The 22918-nt window shown below is 39.8% G+C and overlaps 1 protein-coding gene across 3 annotated transcripts in view; it reads left to right on the top strand.

The window, feature by feature from the left end:
- The window catches only part of WWC2 (WW and C2 domain containing 2), a 298652-nt gene that overhangs the window by 236979 nt on the left and 38755 nt on the right, over nt 1-22918 (top strand). For all 3 annotated transcript variants that reach the window (XM_077144655.1, XM_077144656.1, XM_077144654.1), the window contains 3 exons: nt 960-1124; nt 2441-2533; nt 3120-3362. In XM_077144655.1, the coding sequence (XP_077000770.1) occupies nt 960-1124; nt 2441-2533; nt 3120-3362 (501 nt within the window). The remainder of the gene's footprint in view (nt 1-959; nt 1125-2440; nt 2534-3119; nt 3363-22918) is intronic.

The following is a 22918-nucleotide window of genomic DNA, read 5'->3' as shown; positions in this document are numbered from 1 at the left end:
ATGTAAATTTTAAACATGAGGTAAATATTTAAAGTTTATTTTGGTTACCTGGTGTTCTGACTGAAATCTCTTCTGGAAGTTTGTGGGGATTTGGTTTAGGCCAGATGACAACCAAGTTGCTTGGCAGATAGCTTTGCGAGCTGAGCATGAGCCAGATTGAGACTGCCGTGCCTGATGGGGTGGGTGTCATTTTCAAGCTTTGAGGAGACTGGTGAACTTGGCATGTTGGAAATAAAGTTTAGAACATTCTAAGTCTTTATTGCTGAGAAAAATGTTATACTATTACAGAAAACTTCCTTTTATGATGTAGCAAACCAGCATGAGTAAAGTATGGGCATTAGATTAAGCTATAAGAATCAAAAGTGGATATCTGCATATGCCTACAGTATGTATTTTTAGAAACTTCTTTTTTTAACTGAAATTTTATTTTTTATAACATTTCTAAAGATTCCATAGAAATCCAAACTATGCCTCCCCTTAGTGATATATTTAAAGACATATGAGTGTTTTCTATTTAAATCTTAGCACTTCAGCGTATTTTCATTTTTCTTATATTTAATTACTTTTATCATCAAATTCATATTCTGAAAAAAAAAATCAGAATGTGGAATAATGTTTAGTGATGAAATATTCCCAAATAGGATTCTTGAGAAACCCACATTGATCCTCTTTAAATCTTAACTTTCATTTCTAGGTCTCACTCTCAGAGTCTCATCTGTGGGCGATACCGTTGGGGAGACACTATCCTAACCTCTGTGGGTAACTTCCTTAGCACTCCATGGAAAACCACCCTCCCCAGTTTCCCCTCCGAAGGACAGTGTTGTGTAGCATGAAGCCCTCCTCTGTGGCAGGGCCTGAGTGCTAGACGAGGCTCTCCTGTAAGATGGGGTATTTCTTTCCAAGAGCATAAATGCAGACACACCCATCAGCTGCTGACAAATTGCTCATTTTTGCCCTAGGTTGATAAAGAGACGAATACGGATGGAGCGGTTAATGGCGGTATGGCAGTGCGCCCCAAAGACCGTGGCGGCCTGGGCTCCCGGCAGCACCCCTTTGTGAGGAGCAGTGTGATAGTGCGCTCGCAGACCTTCTCCCCTGGGGAGCGGAACCAGTACATCTGCAGGGTAAGGGGACCGCGCTCTCTGTGGGAGGCAGGACCCGCTTCTTCTCCTGCTGGCCGGGTGGCCCGGTGGTGGCAGTTGGTAGTGTACTTGGAAACTTCAGGTTCTGACTACAAATACCAATGTCTTTCACACCTCTTAGTACTTCGTATTTTGGATTGTTTCCTACACTACCCTCGTGCCCTCAAACTTAATGTCTCATCGGCTCTAATGCCATTTATTTGGTAAATAAGCGAAATTTAAGGATCTGCCTGCTGAATACTTGGACTTAGGTTTATATTTAGAAAGTTAAAGTGACTTGTAATAAATAACGTTTTTTATATATATTTCTGCTCTAACGTATGCTTCAGACAGTATTAGTCTTGCTGAACTGAAAATTGTGAACTGGGGTTAGAGTGAGAATTGTCTCTTCAATAATGCCCTCTAGTCACCAAATTCAGATTCATAATTGTGTGAACAATATTGTGAGATTGCTTCAAGTCACCAAATTCTATTTCCAGAAATATTTATGTTTTGTAGTAAGACAGATTTAAATAGGTTAGTAAATACTTTTTAAATTCTGATTTTATTCATTCAGTACCACAAATACTTTTCTTAAGCACCTACTATTAAGCACTTTTCTGGTAAACTTGGGATTCACTTGAACAAAAGAAGCCAAGAACACTTCCATTATGGAGCCTGTATTCTAGTGTGTGGAGCCAGGCAATAAACTACAAAGAACAAATAACTAGATTACAAGGTATCTGGGGTGCTGTGGTAAACAGAGGAGCAAGTTAAGGGGGATTGGGAAGGGTGAGGATGAAGTTTGCAAATTGAAGTTGGGTTCAGAATAGGCTTCACTGAGAAGGTGACACTATGATAAAGACTTGAAGCAGATGAGGAAATGAGTGATAGGTATTTGGGGCTGAGAGAATTCTAGGTAACTAAGCCATGTCCAAACTCTGACATGCCACTCTGGACATTAGACAAACCTTTAAGAAAAAAAATAGTATCACACACAGCTAAGAATTCAGAGGATAATTTCATTCCAAAAAATGCAAGCATATCTTAACACATGGCTTCAGATAACTGCCACTAAAAGGCAATTATTTAAGAAAATTAAGTTTTTAAAAAAATCATAGAAAAGGGAAAAACTTGTCTGGGGAGGATCTTTTTAAAGAAATAAACTCACATTATCACCACCTGCTTTACTTGATAAAACTTCTCAGTTCTAAACTTCTGTTAATACTGTTATGCAGTTATTATTTTGGGGGGTGGGGGGAAGTACAGGGTCCAGGAAATAAACACTTATTACTATTTTTTTCATCTTCTGTTTCCAGTTAAATCGCAGTGACAGTGACAGTTCAACCCTGGCTAAAAAGTCACTGTTTGTGCGAAACTCCACCGAGCGGCGCAGTTTGAGAGGCAAAAGGGTATGATATGTATTCTCTAAGCAGCATTCCTCTTTTCTAGACAGTTCCAGAATCACGAGGCACAAATGCTACACTGTCTGGTGTCCATGTCCAGGCTTCTAGGCTGTTGAATTAAGCCACTGTGACTCCAGAGAGATGCAAACATTGTGTCAGTTGTAGAAATGGAGAGAGGGACCCTGCCTGAGGTACTTGATTCACCACTGGTTTGGAACCTGTGATTTCACACTGGGCCTTGTATAGTGAGTTGGTCAGGCTAAGACAGGACACGCCACAGTCACAAACAACTTTAGGAATCCTGGTGGCTTAAGACAACAAAGATTTGTTTCTCACTGAACTATGAGTTCACTGTGTATTGCCTGGGTGCTGAGTGCCTCGTTCCCACGCAGGGACTTCTCAGCAGGGGCAGCATTGTGGCAGCTCTCACTCGGGCTTTGAAAACCCCGCCCCCTCACCTGTCATGGGCCCCAGACCAGTCACTTGGCATGCCTCGGGAAGGGGGAAAAGCTGAGTGTTAGCAAGCAGCATTAATGACTACCAACATAATAAGGGTGTCTGGTTGTTGTTTTATTTCGTTTCCACTGTTCAGACTTTATGCCAGCCAGTCCTCCGACGAACAACACAAGAGTGCCCGGCACGGACATCTCTAGACTTAGAACTGGACCTTCAGGCATCTCTGACCCGCCAGAGCCGCCTCAATGATGAGCTGGAGGCCCTGCGGGGTCTGCGGCAGAAGCTGGAGGAGCTGAAGGCCCAAGGGGAAGCTGACCTCCCGCGGGCTGTGCTCGAGGACGAGAGGTTCCAGAAGCTCCTGAAACAAGCTGAGAAGCAGGTACAGACCTCAGTGTTTCTGCTTGCGCAAGGGGTGAGGGTGGGGTGGGGTGTTTATCTACAGTTCATCTTTTCTAAAACATGCCATGCAGAAGGTACCTAGCCTATCCCTCAGTTTTGCTGAAGTCTTTGGATCTTTTTCTAGAACTTGAAACACATTTTCCTAATGTTATAGACCTTTCTTTCCTTTTTTTTTTAAGCCAAGAATATTGCTCACTTACTGGTACTGCCACCTAGCAGACACAGACAGGCCCCCCACCCTTCCCCACCTGGCAGCCCAGGTGGGGCCCCCAGTTACAGGGAAGGGATGGCCTGAACTCCCCCATTGTAGAACTCAGTAAGCAAGTACAGTGCAGCCTGCAACATAAGTGATGAATTTCATTTGGATTTTTCTATGAGCAGATAAGGTTCACTAGCCTCATTAATCATGAATGCATTGCTAATTTTAATGCTCCTAAATTTCCACATTCCTCCTTACCTTCAGGAAAGACCACATTTTATATACTGGCATTCTCGTTGCTTCTCTCCATGCATACAGCTGTGACAAAACAGGATGAAATCACTGATGGTTTTTTTAATTAATTTTTTTATTTTTTTCACATAAGAACACATAAACACAAACATTCTTACCATATGATCATTCCATTTTTGGTATATAAACAATAACTCACATTATCATCACATAGTTGTATATTTGTCATCATGATCATTTCATAGAACATTTGCATCAATTTAGAAAAAGAAATAAAAAGAAAAAATTTCATATATACCATATGATGATATGCTGCCATTTAGTAGCATTTCAATCTACTAAATTTATTTTAACATTTGTTCCCCCTATTATTTACTTATTTTTAACCCCTATGTTTTACTCATCTGTCCATAAAGTAGATAAAAGGATCATCAGACACAAGGTTTTCACAATTACACAGTCATACTGCAAAAGCTGTATCATTATACAGTCATCTTCAAGGAACATGGTTACTGAAACACAGCTCTACATTTTCAGGCAGTTCCTTCCAGCCTTTCCATTACATCTTGACTAACAAAGTGTTATCTATTTAATGGGTAAGAATAACCTCCAAAATAACCTCTCAACCGTGTTTGGAATCTCTCAGCCATTGACACTTTATTTGTCTCATTCCACTCTTCCCCCCTTTTGGTCAAGATGGTTTTCTTAATTCCCAGCTCATTCTAGGATTTCTGTCCCACGTTGCCAGGAAGGTCCACACCCCAGGGAGTCATGTCGCACATAGACAGGGGAGAGTGGTGAGTTTGCTTGTTGTGTTGGCTGGAGAGAGAGGCCACATCTGAGCAACAAAAGAGGCCTCTTGCGGGTGACTCTTAGGCCTAATTTTGAGTAGACTTGACCTATCCTTTGTGGAGTGAAGTTTCATATGAACAAACTCCAAGAATGGGGACTCAGCCTATTGCTTTGGTTGTCCACACTGCTTGTGAGAATATCAAGAATTTTCCACTTGGGGAAGTTGAATTTTCCCCCTTTCTTACCATTCCCCCAAGGAGACTTTGTAAATACTTTTTTACTCACTGTTCAAATCACTCTGGGATTTATTGGGGCATTACTCTGGACAAAACTACAAAATCTCATGCCCTACTCAAGGTTCCATGTACTTATGGTATTTAAATTAAACTGCCCACATAAGTTATATTAGGAAATGCACTAGTCAAAATACGAATTTTGTATCAAATAAACATTTTTTGCTTCAGTCTCACACATAAGTTAAAGTTTTAAAATATGAATTATCAACTATTTTCAACAGCCTTCAGTGTTGACATTCCTTTGTTCTTCCTCATGCAAAAACATTTTTAAATTTTTACATTTAATCACTATCATTATACACTCTAGGCATTCCTAGCTTATACCATCCCAGTCTTTATCGTCTATCTTTCCTTCTGATTTCACTTGTGCCCCCAGCCCTTCCCCCTCTATCCTTCTCACATTCAGCTTCATTCAGTGTACTAACATTATTGTATTACAGTTAGGTAGTATTGTGCTATCTATTTCTGAATTTTTACAGTCAATCCTCTTGCACAATCTGTATCCCTTCAGCTCCAATTACCTAATATCTACCCTATTTCTATCTCCTGTTGGCCTCTTCTTAACTGAAATTCTCCAAGTTCATTCACTAATATTAGTTCATATCATTGATACAGTATACAGTGATACAAATACAGTATTTGTCCTTTTGTTTATGGCTAATCTCACTCAGCATAATGTCCTTTAGGTCCAGCTTATGATTTTTAATACAGTATTTTTATAGAAAGATTTTTATTGTTCTGCCATCTAAGTTTACTAAAATTTTCAAGAACCTGCATATTTACAAAATCACAACCATTATGTAGTATACAAATAGAATTTTCTCTATAGCTGCAGTATTACAAATGTCGAAATGTTGTTTTCTTCCAATTATTTTAAAGATGGAAATTTGAAATAGATCAGGCACATCCTTAAATTAATGGAAAATCTTGCCCATAACATAAATAACTCTTTTTGGACCAACATTATTTTTTGATCATAGAGAAACTTCGAGTCACTTAACTGCTGGTGCTACTGATGCTAAGTGGAACTCAGAAACTTAATGAATGCAGTTCAAGAATTAAACTGATGCAGCACTTTTTAAATTAAATTAAATTAAAAAAAATCTTTATTGAGATATATTCATGCATATGTATACCATTCAAGTAAACAATCAGTGGCTCACAATATCATCAGCTACTAGTACTTTTTATTTTTTTTATTTTTTGCAGATTTTATTGAGATATATTCATTTATCATATATTCCATCCAAACTATACGATCAGTATCTCACAGTATCCTCACTTAGTTGTGCAGTCATAATTTCACTCTCACTTTTAGACCATTTCCATTACTCCAAAAAAACAAACAAACAAAATCAAATGAAAACATAAAAAAAGAAAACCCAAAACACCCCATATCCCTTATCTTTCCCTATTATTGACCTTTCAAGTATTGGTGTGGTACACGAGTCATTCTTAATTAAAGAATTTTAAATTATTGCTGCTATAATCTGTAGCTTCCAATAGGTGTTTTTACCCCACATACCATTCTATTATTGTACCTCACGTCAGCATACATGACTCTAAACAACACCTTTCAACCAAATTCGCCTACAATACAGCACTGTTCCTTATATTCCCACTAGCAGGCTACCCTCACTCCATATCTATTTCCAAACATTTAAAGTTCAATCTCATTATTCATTCTGAACATAGTAGGTTACCACACACACCCCCTCTAGCTTCTGACTCTTTCTAGGTATATCCAATATTCTACATTTTAAGACTCTGAGTTTATATATTCTATTTAATTCATATTAGTGAAATCATACAATACCTGTCCTTTTGTGTCTGGCTTAGCTCAGAAGCCTGTCCTCAAGGTCCATTCACGCTGTCACATGCATCAGGACTTTGCTCTTATTGCTGTAAAATATTCCATTTTATGTATATACCACAGTTTGTTTGTCTACTCATCTGTTGATGGGCATTTAGATTGTTTCCATCTTTTGCAATTGTTAGCAGTGCCTCTATGAACATGTGTGCAAATGTCTGTTCATGTCCCTGCTTTCAGGTCTTCTGGGTAGACCAGTACTTTTAAAAGAAAGTTTAAGCAAAAAAATATATTCTATTTCTTTATCACATCCCATCTGATAAAAGGAAGACTTTGCGTACAATGGAAACTCAGTAAGTGTTTCTTCAGTTGTTAAGTGTGAACTTTTGACCCTACAGTGAATACAAGAATAATTAAACACACAGTCTTATCCTCAAAGAGCTGATCATTGGGTAAAGGAGGCAAGGCAGACACACCTAGTCCTCAGGGAAGTCATTTCTTGGTGAGACCAGGAAAGGTATCATGGAGGAAGTGGCACTTGCAACTAGTTTTAAAAAACAGGTAGTTGAACTTCATCCCAAGGGGAGGCCTGTGATTTCCCTTTTTATAATGTGTTCCTCTAGTTTTGTTATTAGGGGTGTTGGTTGCATACAATGAGTTATGGAGTATTCTCTCTTTTACTAGTGTCTGGAAGAGTTTGTATAAATTTGAGATAATTTGTTCTTTGAAAGTTTGGTGGAACTTGCCTATAAAACATCTATACCTCATGTTTTCTTTGTGGATAGATTTTTTTATTCACTGCTTCTGAAAATTCTGGGAGGGGTTTCCTGGAAGAACTTGAGCAATGGTCCCTGTAAAAGAAGAAAACACTTCAGTGTAAACACTCCCCCTCAAAGTTCTACGATGCCTTCAGCCTAGCGTGTAAACTCCCCAGGGCAGTAAGGTGACTGCACTTTTTTGCTTCTTTCATATTGCAGTGCCTTATAGTAGGTGCTTCATTTAACCTGAATGAAAATCTCTCTGCCTCATTAAAGTCCACTCATCTTCTCCACCAGCCACGATTTTATCCTATTTTGAATTTCTCTTGTCCCTCTGCGTGCCATTAGAATAGAGCATTTTACCTAGACATAGTGGCAGACAGGTACAAAATACAACATAAAAAGGGGTATGAAAAACTAGTGGACAGGCATGGCCACAGCTGAGCAGGGGGCCCTGGAGAGCCTGGCCGCATGAGACCCACCCCTCCCTGCCCCCCAGCCGAGGCACAGCCCCCTGTGGGTACCTTACTCCAGGCTTTGCCTTGGTGTCCCTGGAACAAGCTCCCAGGAACACAGGGTTTGGGATATTACCAGATCAAATTAGTGTTTCTTAGGTACCGTGTATAAAATGGTTTTATACAGCAGCCTCAACTCTCCAAACTACTCTCAAACATGAGTTTTCTGCTGGTCCGTTACCAGCATCCCTACATGGTATTCACAATCATGATCTAGAAAAATCATAGCAGTGATACAGAAAAATGGCCAGCTCATGCTTCCCTTAGTGCTGAGATTCCTGATGCCCCTTGCCTGTTTTTTTGTTTGTTTGTTTTGTTTTTCCATACCTATCATACCATTTTTACTGACAGAAGTAAAAATTGGAATGTCTGATCGATTTTCCAGATGTAAAAATATGAAGTTGAATTAAATTCCTTTGTAAGTGACCTCTGAACAGTATCATCTTTGTCATTCAATACAACCATTTATGTGACATGGGTAGCATTTTCCCTTTTCATCTCCTAATTATTGGCATTTAGATTATCTGTATTGCAAGTCACCATCTAAAAGTGGACGTTAGCTAAAATGCATGACTGATGTGCCATCTGTGCTCTGCCTGTCTCAGAACCAATGACTCCACAAAGGTACTGCACATATAGGTATGTATGTGTGTTTGTGTGTGTGTGTGGGGGGGGTGATCCTTTAAAATCTCAACACAACCCAGTACACTTCTGTACAAGCTGACTACAGTTGGTTTTGTCAGTAGAATTAACTTCAATGCCAGATTGGTTGCATTTTACTCACAGAGGAGGCATTTTATCTCCCACATAACAGCATTACTTTAGATAAGATAAAAACTTGTCCCTGTGAGCTCAGAACTGCCCAGTATTACTTTGAAGATTATGGGCCTTTCCAGTTTGGATCAAAATACAAAGATATAGGGGCCAAGATCTGAAGAAGAGGTTTGTTTTAGAATTATTTTGTTGTTGTTGTAAAACAGTACTTTATTTTTATATTAATTTGCAGTTGTTTAGTCACTTAATAGAAACCAGTGTATGCATGATTCTGACCTCATAATAAGCTTCTAATATGATTATAATCATCCTTACCTAAGTTTCAATGATTTCAGTTAGATATATAGTTATATCTTAAAAAGGGATTTCTGACTGTATTATATGATCGACCAGCATGATAGCAAGTGAGAAGTTCTGCTCCAGAAAGTTTCTCTTGTAATTGTGTCAAAGCCTGAGGCAAAGGTTCGTGTTCCTGTATGTCATTAAGGGGGTGCAGTCCCCAGGAGCAGAGGAGAAGCAGAGAAGGAGATAGCCAGTAAGCATGCTTGCTCACCTTGTATGGGGCCAGCCCCCTAGAAGCCATGCAAATGGCATCTCCCAGCAGCCTGTTGGAGAGAAAGAAGAGAGAACTAGTCTCCCAGTATGTGTAAATGGGGACCAGGCACTCACATGGCACATCTTGGCTTCAGCAGGGAAGGGCAGAGGTCAGATCTCAGAGAAGGGGTGTGAGGGGAGATACCAGTTTGTACTTCCATGGAGCCGCCAGAGCCCACAAAGAGCTGATGACCACACAGTAGGAAAGGCCGAGGGGATCTGAGCTGATGTATTTTCCAGCTATTGTTAAGAAAAGCCCAGCTCATCTAAACATTAAGCTATATCGTAATAGCTAAGAGCCGAACATATTTGTCTTTAATACTTTTGAATTTAACCTTCTCTATACCGTTGGTATTCTTTTACTAGATCATTACCTTGAGCTTCGTTTGGGGATGCTGTTAATAGTTCAGTATAAAACTCCTGTGTGTCAGAAGAGTGTATGAGGGGAGTTGAGGCTTATATGCAAATGCCTGCATTTTTCTAACCAATACAGGGCCCAAATTCTCTAGCCAGCCTGATGATTGTCAGTGAAACAGCCATCAGTAGACTCCAGAGGCCGTTGTTGAGGTCTGAGTGAGAAGGAGATGAGATTGTACCAGTGAGGCCAAGGAGACCCATGAGCCTCTACAGGACCAGAAGTACACCTGTGACATTTTTGCCACTTTTGCTTTCTCATTACCCTCCCCCCATTCCTTTCATTCACAACTCCTTCCTTTCTCTCATCACAAAAATTTAATTATTAATTTTTAAAACCTAACAGCCTTCTAATATGCTATAAAATCCTGCCTACCTGTAGCTTCTACATGTTCCCTGCTCTGATATGATTTTATTTACTCATCTATAAAATAAGAAGGTTGGATTAGATAGCCAACAAGGTCCCTTCTATTCACAAAATCTAGCCTCTACCTGAGATCAGAACTGAAATGCTAGTGATGTAAGAGAAGATTCAAAGAGATGTATGTAACATGATGTCTGCATGTCCTAAAGCAACCAAATTTTAGGATCTGTACCTTTGGGGTATGCACCTTTGGAATACGCACAGTACTTTCATTAATTCTGAAGTCCAAGTCGAGATGTGATTCCTTAAAGAAGCTCTTACCTGTCAGGCTCAGCTCACAGGTTGTGTGGAGCAGGTGTGTGACCCACTGTAGCAGTCAGTGCCCCCCATTTGCTGCCTTCCAACTTTGCTTCCTTCTGCCTAATGGCAGGCGCAACGTGAGAAAAGAGCTCACAGACCAAGGTGCATTTTAAAACGATTTGGTGTGTGATTTGATTGATTGAATTTCCCTGAGAACAGATGGTTTTTCTCCTTATTTTTACCAACTCTGTGACTATATAGACTATTTGAATTATGTACTTTTCCTTCTCACCACTGAAGTTTGTAATGACAGCTCTGTGAAAATACCGACTACCGTTACTGTGTACCTATCGTTACAGTCACAGAAGTTAGTAATCACCATTTGCCGACCTCTCCCATTTCCTCTTCACTTCCACATCCACTTCCTAATGTACATGTGGACACCAAACACACATGCGTGAGCATGCATGCATGCACTTCTGCACCTCCCTGTAGTGCTCAGGATTTGTGATACTTTCAGCAGAATGGTCATAAAATGGCTAACAATGAGCAAAGAGCCTGCCAATTGCTATAAAGAATATAGCTCCCAGGAAAGCAGTTAATTGAGCCCAGCAGCAGACCTGTGTTTGCTTCTTTTGCCAGGGAAAGCTGTCAGGTCTCAGAGTCACACTTCATACTCCTCTGCTTCCTCCTGTGGCTGCAGGTCGGTTTTGTAGCTTGGAATAAAAGTGAAATCATAGTAGGTGTCCTCGTGAATTGTACAATCTCCCATAGGCACAGGAAGGCAGTAAATTAAGGCTGGGTTGTATCCCTTATTCCTTTAGGCTTCTGCATGCTTTCAGTGAATCACTTGCCCTTTCTGCAGGTCAGGCCCCCATCCTGTAACTGAAGGTTAATCACACTCTTCTGCAGTCTGAGGCATAAACCTTGGCTTCCAATTCTCCTGAACGGGCAGCTTATTGTGGCTTGGGGGAGAAGGGGAGAGGCATACCTTGGGAGTCTGGTAATTTTCCAAAGGAGCCTAGCATTGCTTACAATGCAGAAATTTCTTTTTCTTCCTCATAGTGTTTTTCTATCGAAATGCCAAGATTCTATGGTACAAGACTGTTGAAAAGCTTAAAAGAATACAGATGTTAACATTTTAAATAGTTAGAATCTGCTAAGAAAATTATATGTCAAAGATGCCAACACTCCTCACTCAACAAAATAAAATCTTAATGATTACAGTTCAGCACTGAGATTTAACTGTCACAAAACAGGTTACCACTGATTATTAACAGCTGAGAGAAAAATTTTTGATAAATTTTGTTATGTAGATTTTCTGAGAAAGCTATAAATGTAGGTACGGATAAAAGTTATAGACAGAGACAAATACAGTATTCAGGAAAATGCCTTAATATTCATCAAATGAAAAAATATATTCGAGTGTTCCATGGTGTTTGTTTTGTGCAAAATAAAACCAAGTTTCAAAGTAATTTTGCAATCACCACAAAAATGCTGGTAGTTGAACATATCAGCATCCATTAAGGTACTTACAGGGACTGTCTTAATAACTCTCTACAAAGGATAAAACAGACCCCTACAATTCCATTCATATGGAAATCCTTAAAAGGCAAAGAGGGATCCAAGGAGCTCTTGTGTTACCCATCCATGGAATAAATTTCATTAGGGAAACTGGTCAGATTTTTTTTTACCTAGATATACCCAGCTTATACTCCTCCTCTGCCTTTTCCTGATTTATCCATTATTCAAGTTAGTAAGCAGACAGCCTTTTTTTTTAATTCACCACTTTTTATGATTAAAAAAAATTTTTTTTAATAGAACAGCATACAAATATGAACATTCTTGCCATATGATCATTCCATTCTTGGTATATAATCAGTAACTCACAGTATCATCACATAGATGTATATTCATCACTATAATCATTTCTTAGAACATTTGCGTCAATTCGGAAAAAAGAAATAAAAAGGAAAAAGAAAAAAACTCATACATACCATACCCCTTACCCCTCCCTCTCATTGACTGCTGGTATTTCCATCTACCCAATATATTTTAGCCTTTGCTTCCCCTGTTTTTTTCTATACCCCTTACCACTCCCTTTCATTGATCACTAGCATTTCAATCTACTCAATTTATTTTAACATTTGCTCTCACTATTATTTACTTATTTTTAATCCATATGTTTTACACATCTGTCCATACTGTAGATAAATGGAGTATCAGACACAAGATTTTCACAATCACACAGTCACATAGCGAAAGCTATATCATTATGCAGTCATCTTCAAGAAACATGGCTACTGGAACATAGCTCTACATTTTCAGGCACTTCCCTCCAGCTTCTCCAATATACCTTAACTAAAAAGGTGATATCTATATAATACGTAAGAATAACTTCCAGGATAACCTCTTGACTCTGTTTGAAATCTCTCAGCTATTGATACATTATTTTGTCTCATTTCTCTCTTCCCCCTTTTGCAGACAACCTTTTTAAGATTGATTTACTCATGTGATCAATTACCAAAATTTAGTGTAATTATTAATTTACTAATTTGATACACCAAATCGTGATGGGACTGATTTCTCTGCATTTACTAAGTCAGTGGTTCCTTACCTGGGGCCTTATGAGAAATCATCCATTTACTGAAGATAAGACTCACAAAGTAACTAGAATATCACATTTGTCCCCTTCGAACTTGAATATAAATTTAGACACTCAATAAAAACTACACTATCCCATAAATTGCAAAATAATCAAGGAAGAATTGCTGTGTAACAGATATAGGGTGGTTTTATGCACAAAATCGTTGAATAGAGAGAGAGAGAAAAGTGAGGGGGAGGGGTAGTAAAAATTAACCTGGAAAAGGGATCCTCTGTGATAAAATAGTCAGAAGTTACCACGGTAGATTATTATTAGCAAAATGCTGGGATACCTCTTAGTAGGATATTTAGCTTTCTATAAAATGGTGGGAAAAGAATTGATTCTTTGTAAGTACTTGCTGAATACTTTTGTAAAATATTATTTTCCTAAAAGTGCCACAGCATTACTATTTTCAAATTTAATGTGAGTTTAATGTACTTTGCTTTGAGAATTTTTTAAAGCTTTAAAAAATAATTTTTTATGTTAAATAATACATGCTCATTGTAACAAAGCCAAATAACCAGAACTGTATAACGTAGAAAGGAAAAGTCCTTCTTGCTGTCCCATTTCTCAGAGGTAACCGCTTTTGACAGCTTGGTCCTTCCAGTTCTTTTTAATGCTGTGTATGAGTGTGTTATTAGGAAAATTTATTCAAAAACAAAGTCATAGAGACATTACCATACCCCCACTCCCATTTAATTCTAGTACTATCTGATGCTAGTAAATGTTGCTGTAATTCTTTATTTTTAAGGTATTCCCCTGTATAGATATATGATCATTTTTTGATTATTCTGCTGATCGCAGTTAGTTGATCAAATTTCCACAAGTGTAAACAATGTAGAAACTAACATTCCTATAGATATATTTTTATATCTTTAAGTTTGTTCTTGAGGTTGGTGTTTTCAAAGCATAAATTCTGAGTCATAAAACTGTTGGTATCCGTTTGACTATGAACCATAGTCAAAGTGCCTGTCTAAACACATCTTTGAAGTCTGAAGACCTTGGTCTTTGACTTCCTGGCCTTGAAGCTGTCCAAAACAGTGAGCCCATATCGGAAGACAAGAGCCTTAATTCCCTTCTTGCCAGCACAGTCTTACCTCTTTCTGAAGTTTATACCTGCTTAAGTTATAACAGAAGCAATTGGCTATTCAGTTTTGCAAGGATTCCAATTATGGGATTGGCATCAACTTAGATTGCAGTTTGCACACTACCACCCTTGGCAAAACTGTTTTTTCTTCCACTTCTTTGCTTAGCTTTGGCCTGAGTTGATCTCTCTAAGTCTTTTCTCCAAACTGTAGAAAAGCAGCATCAGGCACCATCATTCCCCCCATCCCCACCCCATTTCCTTTACAGCTTTAGCCACCACCAGCACAACCAGTGCCCCCCAGTACTAGGCTGTGCTCCATATAACAAAGGTAACGATTACTAGTGGCTTAAGCAGAACAGGAGATCACTATTATTCTCATGTAAAAGGTAGGAAAAACTGAGATAGGAATATAAAAGTGGTTTGGTGGCCTTCTGGAGCCAGGAGCTGAGGCTCTGTCCTCACCATGTGCCTTCTCCATTAGGAACACAGGTCATGCATTAAGTGCTCGTGACCATGTACACATTCCAGGAGGAAAGGAAGGAAGATGGGCGTGCCTATCCGTAGAGAATATTTCCTAAGAGTCATACCATGAACTCACTTTTTTTTCTTTTTCATTTTCTTTTATATGCACTCACTTTTTAAATAGTTTTATTGAGAAATATCCACATACATATAATCCAACCATATTATACAAATCAGTGGCTCACAATATCATCCCATAGTTGTGTGTTTTCACCATGATCATTTTTAGAATATTTAGCATCACTCCAGAAAAAGAAATAAGAAAAAAAAAAAAAAAGCAAAACTCATACATCCCACACCCCCTACCCCTCCTTCTCATTGACCACAGTATTTCTATCTACTCAGTTTTTATCTTTTATCTCCCTTTACTATTTATTCTTTTTTTTTAATCTTCCACCAATCAAAAAAAAATTACAGGAAAGAAACAAATACTCCCAACACACACGCTCAGCAATTCACAGTATCATCACACAGCTGCACACTCATTATCATGATCATCTCCCAGAACATCCGCACCAATCCAGAAAAACAAAACAAAAACAGAAAAAAAAGTTCAACATACCACACCCCCCACCTCTTCCCCTTACCAATCACCAGCATTCCAAACCAAATCCACTTCAACATTTGTTCCCCCCATCATCCACCCCTATTCCATATGTTCTGCTCATCTGCCGACAAGATAGATAAAAGGAGCATCAGACACAAGGTTTTCACAATAACACAGTCACATTCTGAAAGCTATATCTCATTATACAATCATCATCAAGAAACATGGCTACTGGAACACAGCTCTACATTTTCAGGCAGTTCCCTCCAGCCTCTCCATTACATCTTGACTAACAAGGTGATATCTATTTAATACGTAAGAATAATCTCCAGGATAACCTCTCGACTCTGTTTGGAATATCTCAGCCATTGACACTTTGTCTCATTTCACTCTTCCCCCTTTTGGTCGAGAAGGTTTTCTCAATCCCTTGATGCTGAATCTCAGCTCCTTCTGGGATTTCTGCCCCACGTTACCAGGAAGATCCACATACCTGGGAGTCATGTCCCACGTAGACAGGGGGAGGGTGGTGAGTTTGATTGCTGTGTTGGCTGGAGAGAGGCCACATCTGAGCAACAAAAGAGGTTCTCTTGGGGGTGACTCTTAGGTCTAATTTTAAGTAGGCTTGACCTATCCCCTGTGGGGTTAAGTTTCATATGAACAAACCCCAAGACTGGGGGCTTAGCCTATAGCTTTGGTTGCCCACACTGCTTGTGAGAATATCAAGAATTCAGCTTGGGGAAGTTGAGATTTCCCCCATTCTCACCATTCCCCGAAGGGAACTTTGCAAATACTTTTCCACTCACTGATCACATCACTCTGGGATTCATCAGGGCATCACCTGGACAAACCAACAAAATCTCATGTGCTATGCAAAGTTCCATGTACTTAAGGTGTTCAACCAACTATCTACATAAGTTATATTAGGAGATGCACTAGTCAAAGTATGAATTTGTACCAAATAAACATTTTTTGCTTTAGTCTCACATATAAGTTGAAATTTTAAAATATTAATTACCATCTATTTTCAGCACACTGCAGTAATGACATTCTTTTGTTCTTCCTCATACAAAAACATTTTTTAAATTTGTACATTTAGTCACTATCATTATACACTCGAGGCATTTCTAGATTATACCATCTCAGTCTTTATAATCTATCTTTCTTTCTGATTTATTTATGCGCCAGCCCTCCTCCCGCTATCATTCTCATATGCAGCTTCATTCAGTGTTTTAACATAATTGTATTACAGTTAGGTAATATTGTGCTGTCCATTTCTGAGTTTTTATATTCAGTCCTGTTGCACAATCTGTATCCCTTCAGCTCCAGTTACCCAATAACTTACCCTATTCCTATCTCCTCATGGTCTCTGTTACCCATGAAATATCCCCAGTTTATTCCCTAATGTCAGTTCATATCAGTGAGACCATACAGTATTTGTCCTTTTGTTTCTGGCTAATCACACTCAGCATAATGTCCTTAAGGTCCATTCATGTTGTTACATACTTCATAACTTTATTCTGTCTTACAGCTGCATAATATTCCATCTTATGTAAATGTCACAGTTTGTTTAGCCAACTGTCTGTCGATGAACATTTTGGCTGCTTCCATCTCTTGGTAATTGTAAATAATGCTGCTATAAACATTGGTGTGTAAATGTCCATTTGTGTCCTTGCCCTCTTGTCCTTTGAGTAGAGACAGCATATAGATGGGTCCTGCTTTTTAATCCATTCTGCCGGACTATGTCTTTTGATTGGAGAGTTTAATCCATTAACATTCAGTGTTATTACTGCATGGGTAGTACTTTCTTCTACTATTTTGCCTTCTGAATTTTATATGTCATATCTAATTTTCCTTCTTTTTATCTTTACTCATAGTCTTCCTTTCTACACTCTTCTCCACACCTCTCTCTTCTGTCTTCGTATCTGTCTCTAATGCTCCCTTTAGTATTTCTTGCAGAGCTGGTCTCTTGGTCACAAATTCTCTCAGTGATTTTTTGTCTGAAAATGTTTTAATTTCTCCCTCATTTTTGAAGGACAATTTTGCTGGATATAGAATTCTTGGTTGGCAGTTTTTCTCTTAATAATTTAAATATATCATCCCACTGTCTTCTTGCCTCCATGGTTTCTGCTGAGAGATCTGCGCATAGTCTTATTGGGCTTCCCTTGTATGTGATGGATTGCTTTTCTCTTGCTGCTTTCAAGACTCGCTCTTTCTCTTTGACCTCTGACATCCTGATTAGTAAATGTCTTGGAGTATGTCTATTTGGATCTATTCTCATTGGGGTACACTGTACTTCTTGGATCTGTAATTTTAAGTCTTTCATAAGAGTTGGAAAATTTTCAGTGATAATTTCCTCCATTAGTTTTTCTCCTCCTTTTCCTTTCTCTTCTCCTTCTGGGACACCCACAATGCGTATATTCATGCACTTCATATCGTCTTTAAGTTCCCTGAGTCCCTGCTCATATTTTTCCATTTTTTTCCCTATATTTTTTTTCTTGCCGGATTTCAGATGTTCCATCCTCCAGTTCAGAAATCCTATGTTCTGTCTCTCGAAATCTACCTTTGTAGGTTTCCATTGTTTTTTTCATCTCTTCTACCTTGCCTTTCATTCCCATAAGTTCTGTGATTTGTTTTTTCAGACTTTCAATTTTTTCTTTTTGTTCATTCCTTGTATTTTTTATATCCTCCCCCAATTCATTGATTAGGTTTTTGATGAGGTTTTCCATGTCTGTTCGTATATTCTGAATTAAATGTTTCAGCTCCTGTGTCTCATTTGAATTGTTGGTTTGTTCCTTTGACTGGGCCATGTCTTCAATTTTCCTAGTGTGATTTGTTGTTTTTTTGCTGGCGTCTAGGCATTTAATTACCTTAATTAGTTAATTCTGGAGTTTGCTTTCACTTCTTTTACCTAGGATTTTCTTGCTCGATGAATTTATTGTCTATCTGTTCTTTGACATTAAGTTCAGCTTTATCTGGACCTCTAGCTTAAGTTGTGTTTAACAGAGGAGAATTTTTCAGTTCTTGTTTTCTTGTTTCTTGCTCTGCTTGTATGGTGCCTTCCCCACACACACACACACACCCTTAGGAGGGTCTCCTTAGATATTATAGACCCCAGCCGGATTTTCCCAGACCAAACTGGCCTCCTGTCAGGAGGAAAGAGTCACCTGCGTCAGTTTTCCCTGATGGTTAGACCTAGCAGATTGAAAGACTTTCCTGTGAAATCTCTGGACTCTGTTTTTCTTATCCTGACCAGTATGTGGCACTTGTCTGCCTGCAGGTCTCACCAGCATAAGATGATGCAGTACCTTTAACTTTGGTGGACTCTCCCTGCTGGGAGCGTGATGGAGACAGAAGAGAGGTTGTAGGCTGGTTTTAATGGCTTCAAATTACCAAGACCTGGGGTCTGAATTCCTTGAGGGAGGGATTCCACCTGAGTTGGGCTTCAGCGCTCCCCTGGGGAAGGCACAGACTCCAGGCAAGCCCCCAAAAGAGCTCACTTCTGCCTATGCCTGGGGCAGTTGCAGCCTGAGAAGTCCTGCTGCTATATCCAAAGGCAGTCAAGCCTTTGTAGAAACAGCCACAAAAACCTCTGTTTCCTTCTGTTTTTTTACCCCTTTTTCCATCAGCCCTGCCCCCTTGGCACCGGGACAAAAATGAGCAACCTCTGCTTTGACCAGGTTCACTTAAGCTGGGGGCCTATTTTTAGTAGTCAGAATTTGTTAATTAATTCCACAATTGGCATTTGATTGTGCTCAGTCCCTGCTGCTGGTAAAGTCCCTTTCCTTTCCCCTCTGGGAAGCAGCCTTTGGGGGAGGGGCACAGCCACTGTGGCTTGGGGAGCTCACGGTTCTGTGCAGGCTCACAGCCAGTCCAGGTGGTCCAGACTGGGGTACGCTGTGTGTCCGGTCACTGACGTGGCCCCAGGAGCTGTTCTGTACTGTTTCTGGTTGTTTAGTAGTTGTTCTGGAGGATGAACTAAAATGCACAAATTGTTAAACCTCCATCTTGACCCGGAACCCCTATTTATTCATTTTTTATCCTTTCTTTTTACTTATCTGTCAATCCCTTGATAAAAGGAGGATCAGATACAGGGTTTTCATAATGCAGTCACAGTGTAAAAGCTGCATAGTTATACGGTCTTCTTCAAGAATCAGAGTTATTGGAATACAGTTAAACGGTTTCAGGTACTTCCCTCCGGCCACTCCAATAACACCATAAACTACAAAGGGATATCTGTATAATGCATAAGAATAACCTCCAGGATAACCTCTTGACTTTGTTTGAAATCTCTCAGCCACTGACTTTATTTTGTCTCATTTCTCTTTTCCCCCTTTTGGTCAGGAAGGCTTTCTCAATCCCATGATGTGGGATACCAGCTCATCCGGAGTCAGCTCCCGGTTACCAGGGAGATTTACATCCCTGTGAGTCATGTCCCATGTAGGGGGGAGGGCAGTGAGTTCACCTGCTGAGTTGGCTTAGAGAGAGAGGCCACATCTCAGCCAACAAAAGAGGTTCTCTGGGGGTGACTCTTAGACCTAATTTTAAGTAGGCTTAGCCTGTCCTTTGCAGGAATAAGCTTCAACAGGGTGAACCGCAAGATTGAGGCTGAGCCTATTGAATTGGTTGTCCCCCATGCTTGTAAGAATTTCAGAAATTCCCCAGATGGTAAAGTTAAATATTTCCTCCTTTCTCCCCAGTCCCCCTACTTTTTTATTCTCTGCCTAAACTACTCTAGGATATATTGGGGGCATCACACTAACTTGTACAAACCAAGAAGCTCTAATGTCCTATTGAAAGGTTCTGTGTAATTATGGGGTTCAAGTAAGCTGAACATACAAGTTAAATTAGATAATAGGCTACTCAAAATATAAATTTTGTACCAAACATCCTTCTCTTTGGTCTCGCACAGAGATTGAAGTTTTGAAAGTATGGGCCATATCATCCTTTATCCAGTATTCTGATTTACCTTAGTCCTATCCAGATCAGCTTCATTCATATCTCTAGACGAAGTCTGATTGCTTTTTCAGCTTTTCTAACAGCTGCTGAATAAGGTAATGCTGACTTTCATAGCTTCAGTGCTCTAGCAAGTCTCAGGTGTCACACAAATCCCTTTAGTTTCAGGGAATGCATGCATTCACTTTTGCATCTCTCTGGTCAACACTCAGTCCCTCAGCCTAACTCAGCTACCAGACAACCTGGGATCTAATCTTCTAATTGGGTGCCAATATTCCTGGCTAAAAATTGGGATTGTTATTTCTAGGGAATGAGGGGAGAATGGATACTGGAAATTAGCAAGCAAAACACTGCCATACTAAGCCAAAGAGAGGCTTTAAAATTTAAGTTTTGGAAGATACCACAGATATGTGAAAGGACCCATTTTCCTACAGCCCAGCTAACTCTTTTGGGGGAGGGGTGTGCATGGGCCAGAAATCAAACTTGGATCTTCTACATGGCAGGCAAACATTCTACCACTGAACCATCCTTGCACTCCAACTAACTTTTGTCTTTCACCCTTCCTCCCCCTCTGGGCTTCTGACTAAGCACAAATAAGAAAGACTTTCATCAAATGGGGCAAAATGTATACCTTACTTGGGGCCTTTAGCATTGGCCAGATTGGAGAAAAGGGAAGCCTTGTTCTCCCACCGACTGCTCAGTTTAGGCCTGGCGCCTGCTTAAACATGACTTGTCCACTCAGGCACTGGTGGAAAAGCTGGAAGAAAGAAAGTTGAGACCTACCTGGTTGGACCTGGCAGAAGCAGGCTCTGCATGAGGGAAGGCCCACCTTGCCTGTACCCAGGCATCCTGGGGACCAAGGGAGAGATGTTGGCTAGCACTGGAGGGGTCTCCCCAGCCCCTGACTCAGATCAGTACAGTAACCTCCCCTGATACACATCACCCCTCCATGGTGAGGGCCAGGAGTATATCTTGAGTGCTTCCTCCTGGGCAGGAGAGAGTTCAGTCTCCTTGACCCTGTGGAAACGTGGGGATTGGACACAGGCTTTCCTCCCTAGGGGAGGAAAACAGTTCAGTCTTTTAACCTGTTCACAGTCCGGTGGGTAAGAATGGTGCCTCTTTTTTTATTGATGAGAGTGTGTGCCTCTCATGTTTATTTGTTGTTTGTGTTTTCTATTTACACCCAGTGCCCTTTTGCCATCGTGTTATTTTCCCCCCCACTTGAAAGTTCTCTTTGTATACTTGTCTGTTATTTGAGTTACAGATATTTTTTGTCCATTCTTATTGCTTGGCTTTTGACTGCCCAAATGTAAATCTATCAATCTTTATTTTATGTCTTTTCTAGGGAGACTTTGATATTCAGTAATCATTGGGGGAAAAAATCCCTGGGTTGCTTAAGCCTTTTGGCAGTTACACATGTGTATCAACCTTAAAAAGAGTTGTAATAGCTTGGAACTGTGTACTCCCCCCAAAAAGCGAGTTTTTAAACTTAATCCATTCCTGGGGTTGTGAACCCTTATAAATAGGGCCTTTTGATGAGGCTATGTCAGTTAAGGTGTGATCGTTCAATCAGGATGGGTCTGAATCCTAATACTGAAGGTCTTATAGGGAGGGCAATGATGGAATAGCCAGAAGCTGCAAGCCAACAGGACCTGGAAGAGAGAAGAGAAGCCAGGAGGGGCTACCCTGTGACAGAAAGGAAGCCCTGGGCCAAGGGTCACCAGAAGCCAGCTCCAGAGTGCCAGTCTTCTGGGAGAAAGCATTATCTCGATGGCGGCTTGATTTTGGACCTCTCCTAGTGTTAAAACTTGAGCAAACGAATTTCCATTGTTTAAGCCAACTGATTGTGTGGTATTTGTTTTAGTAGCCAGGTAACTAAAGCAAGTGTCATCTAAAAACATGGTTTTCCCACAGACCTATTCATTCTTTAATTTCCTTAGCACATACTTGCTGCTCTGTGCCAAGCAAAGAGTGGTGGTGGTTGGTCCTGGAGGCGTGTGCAGGAGGCATTGGAGATGCTGGCATTTAGAAGGGCAAGGAAGACAGAGCCCCTGCCCTCAGGGCACCCATATTCTTTGGGGGAAGGGATGAGAGAGACAGACAATAAATGTGAAGTGCTGTAAAGAAAATTAATGCAGGGTAAGGGATTCTTTCCTGCCATGAAAAATCACTAGGACCAAAAAGGCACTGAGAAGCTGATTTGAATAAACCTAACCTAAGTCACAGTCCATCTTTGCAGGGATGAAGGTGGTGTGGTTTCTGTTACCTGGAAATTAGAGTAAGCATAGCAGGATGTCACTTGTAGCACAGGGCAGCTTCCCAAAGCACTGCTCATTTTGCTAATGAGACTTCCCTAATGAGAACTGGGAAGGAAAGAACATGAGGAGGAAAATTACCCTGTATGAGCACAAAAATTTTTGCTCAGAATTCCTTTTCTTAAAGCAGCTTTCCAAACAAATGCCAAAAAACCAAACTCACCTATTTACAACATCCCCACTGTCTCTCAAGACACAAGTAAATTAAATTACATTATTATTTCTGTCAGATGGGGATAACTACTTTTTTTTTTACATTTTTTTATTAATTAAAAAAATTAACTAACAACATTTAGAAATCATTCCGTTCTACATATGCAATCAGTAATTCTTAATATCATCACATAGATGTATGATCATCATTTCTTAGTACATATGCATCGATTCAGAAAAAGAAATA

This window comes from Tamandua tetradactyla, chromosome 26 (assembly GCF_023851605.1).
Source record: "Tamandua tetradactyla isolate mTamTet1 chromosome 26, mTamTet1.pri, whole genome shotgun sequence".
Taxonomy (NCBI): Eukaryota; Metazoa; Chordata; class Mammalia; order Pilosa; family Myrmecophagidae; genus Tamandua; species Tamandua tetradactyla.
This window is presented reverse-complemented; position numbering and strand designations above follow the sequence as displayed.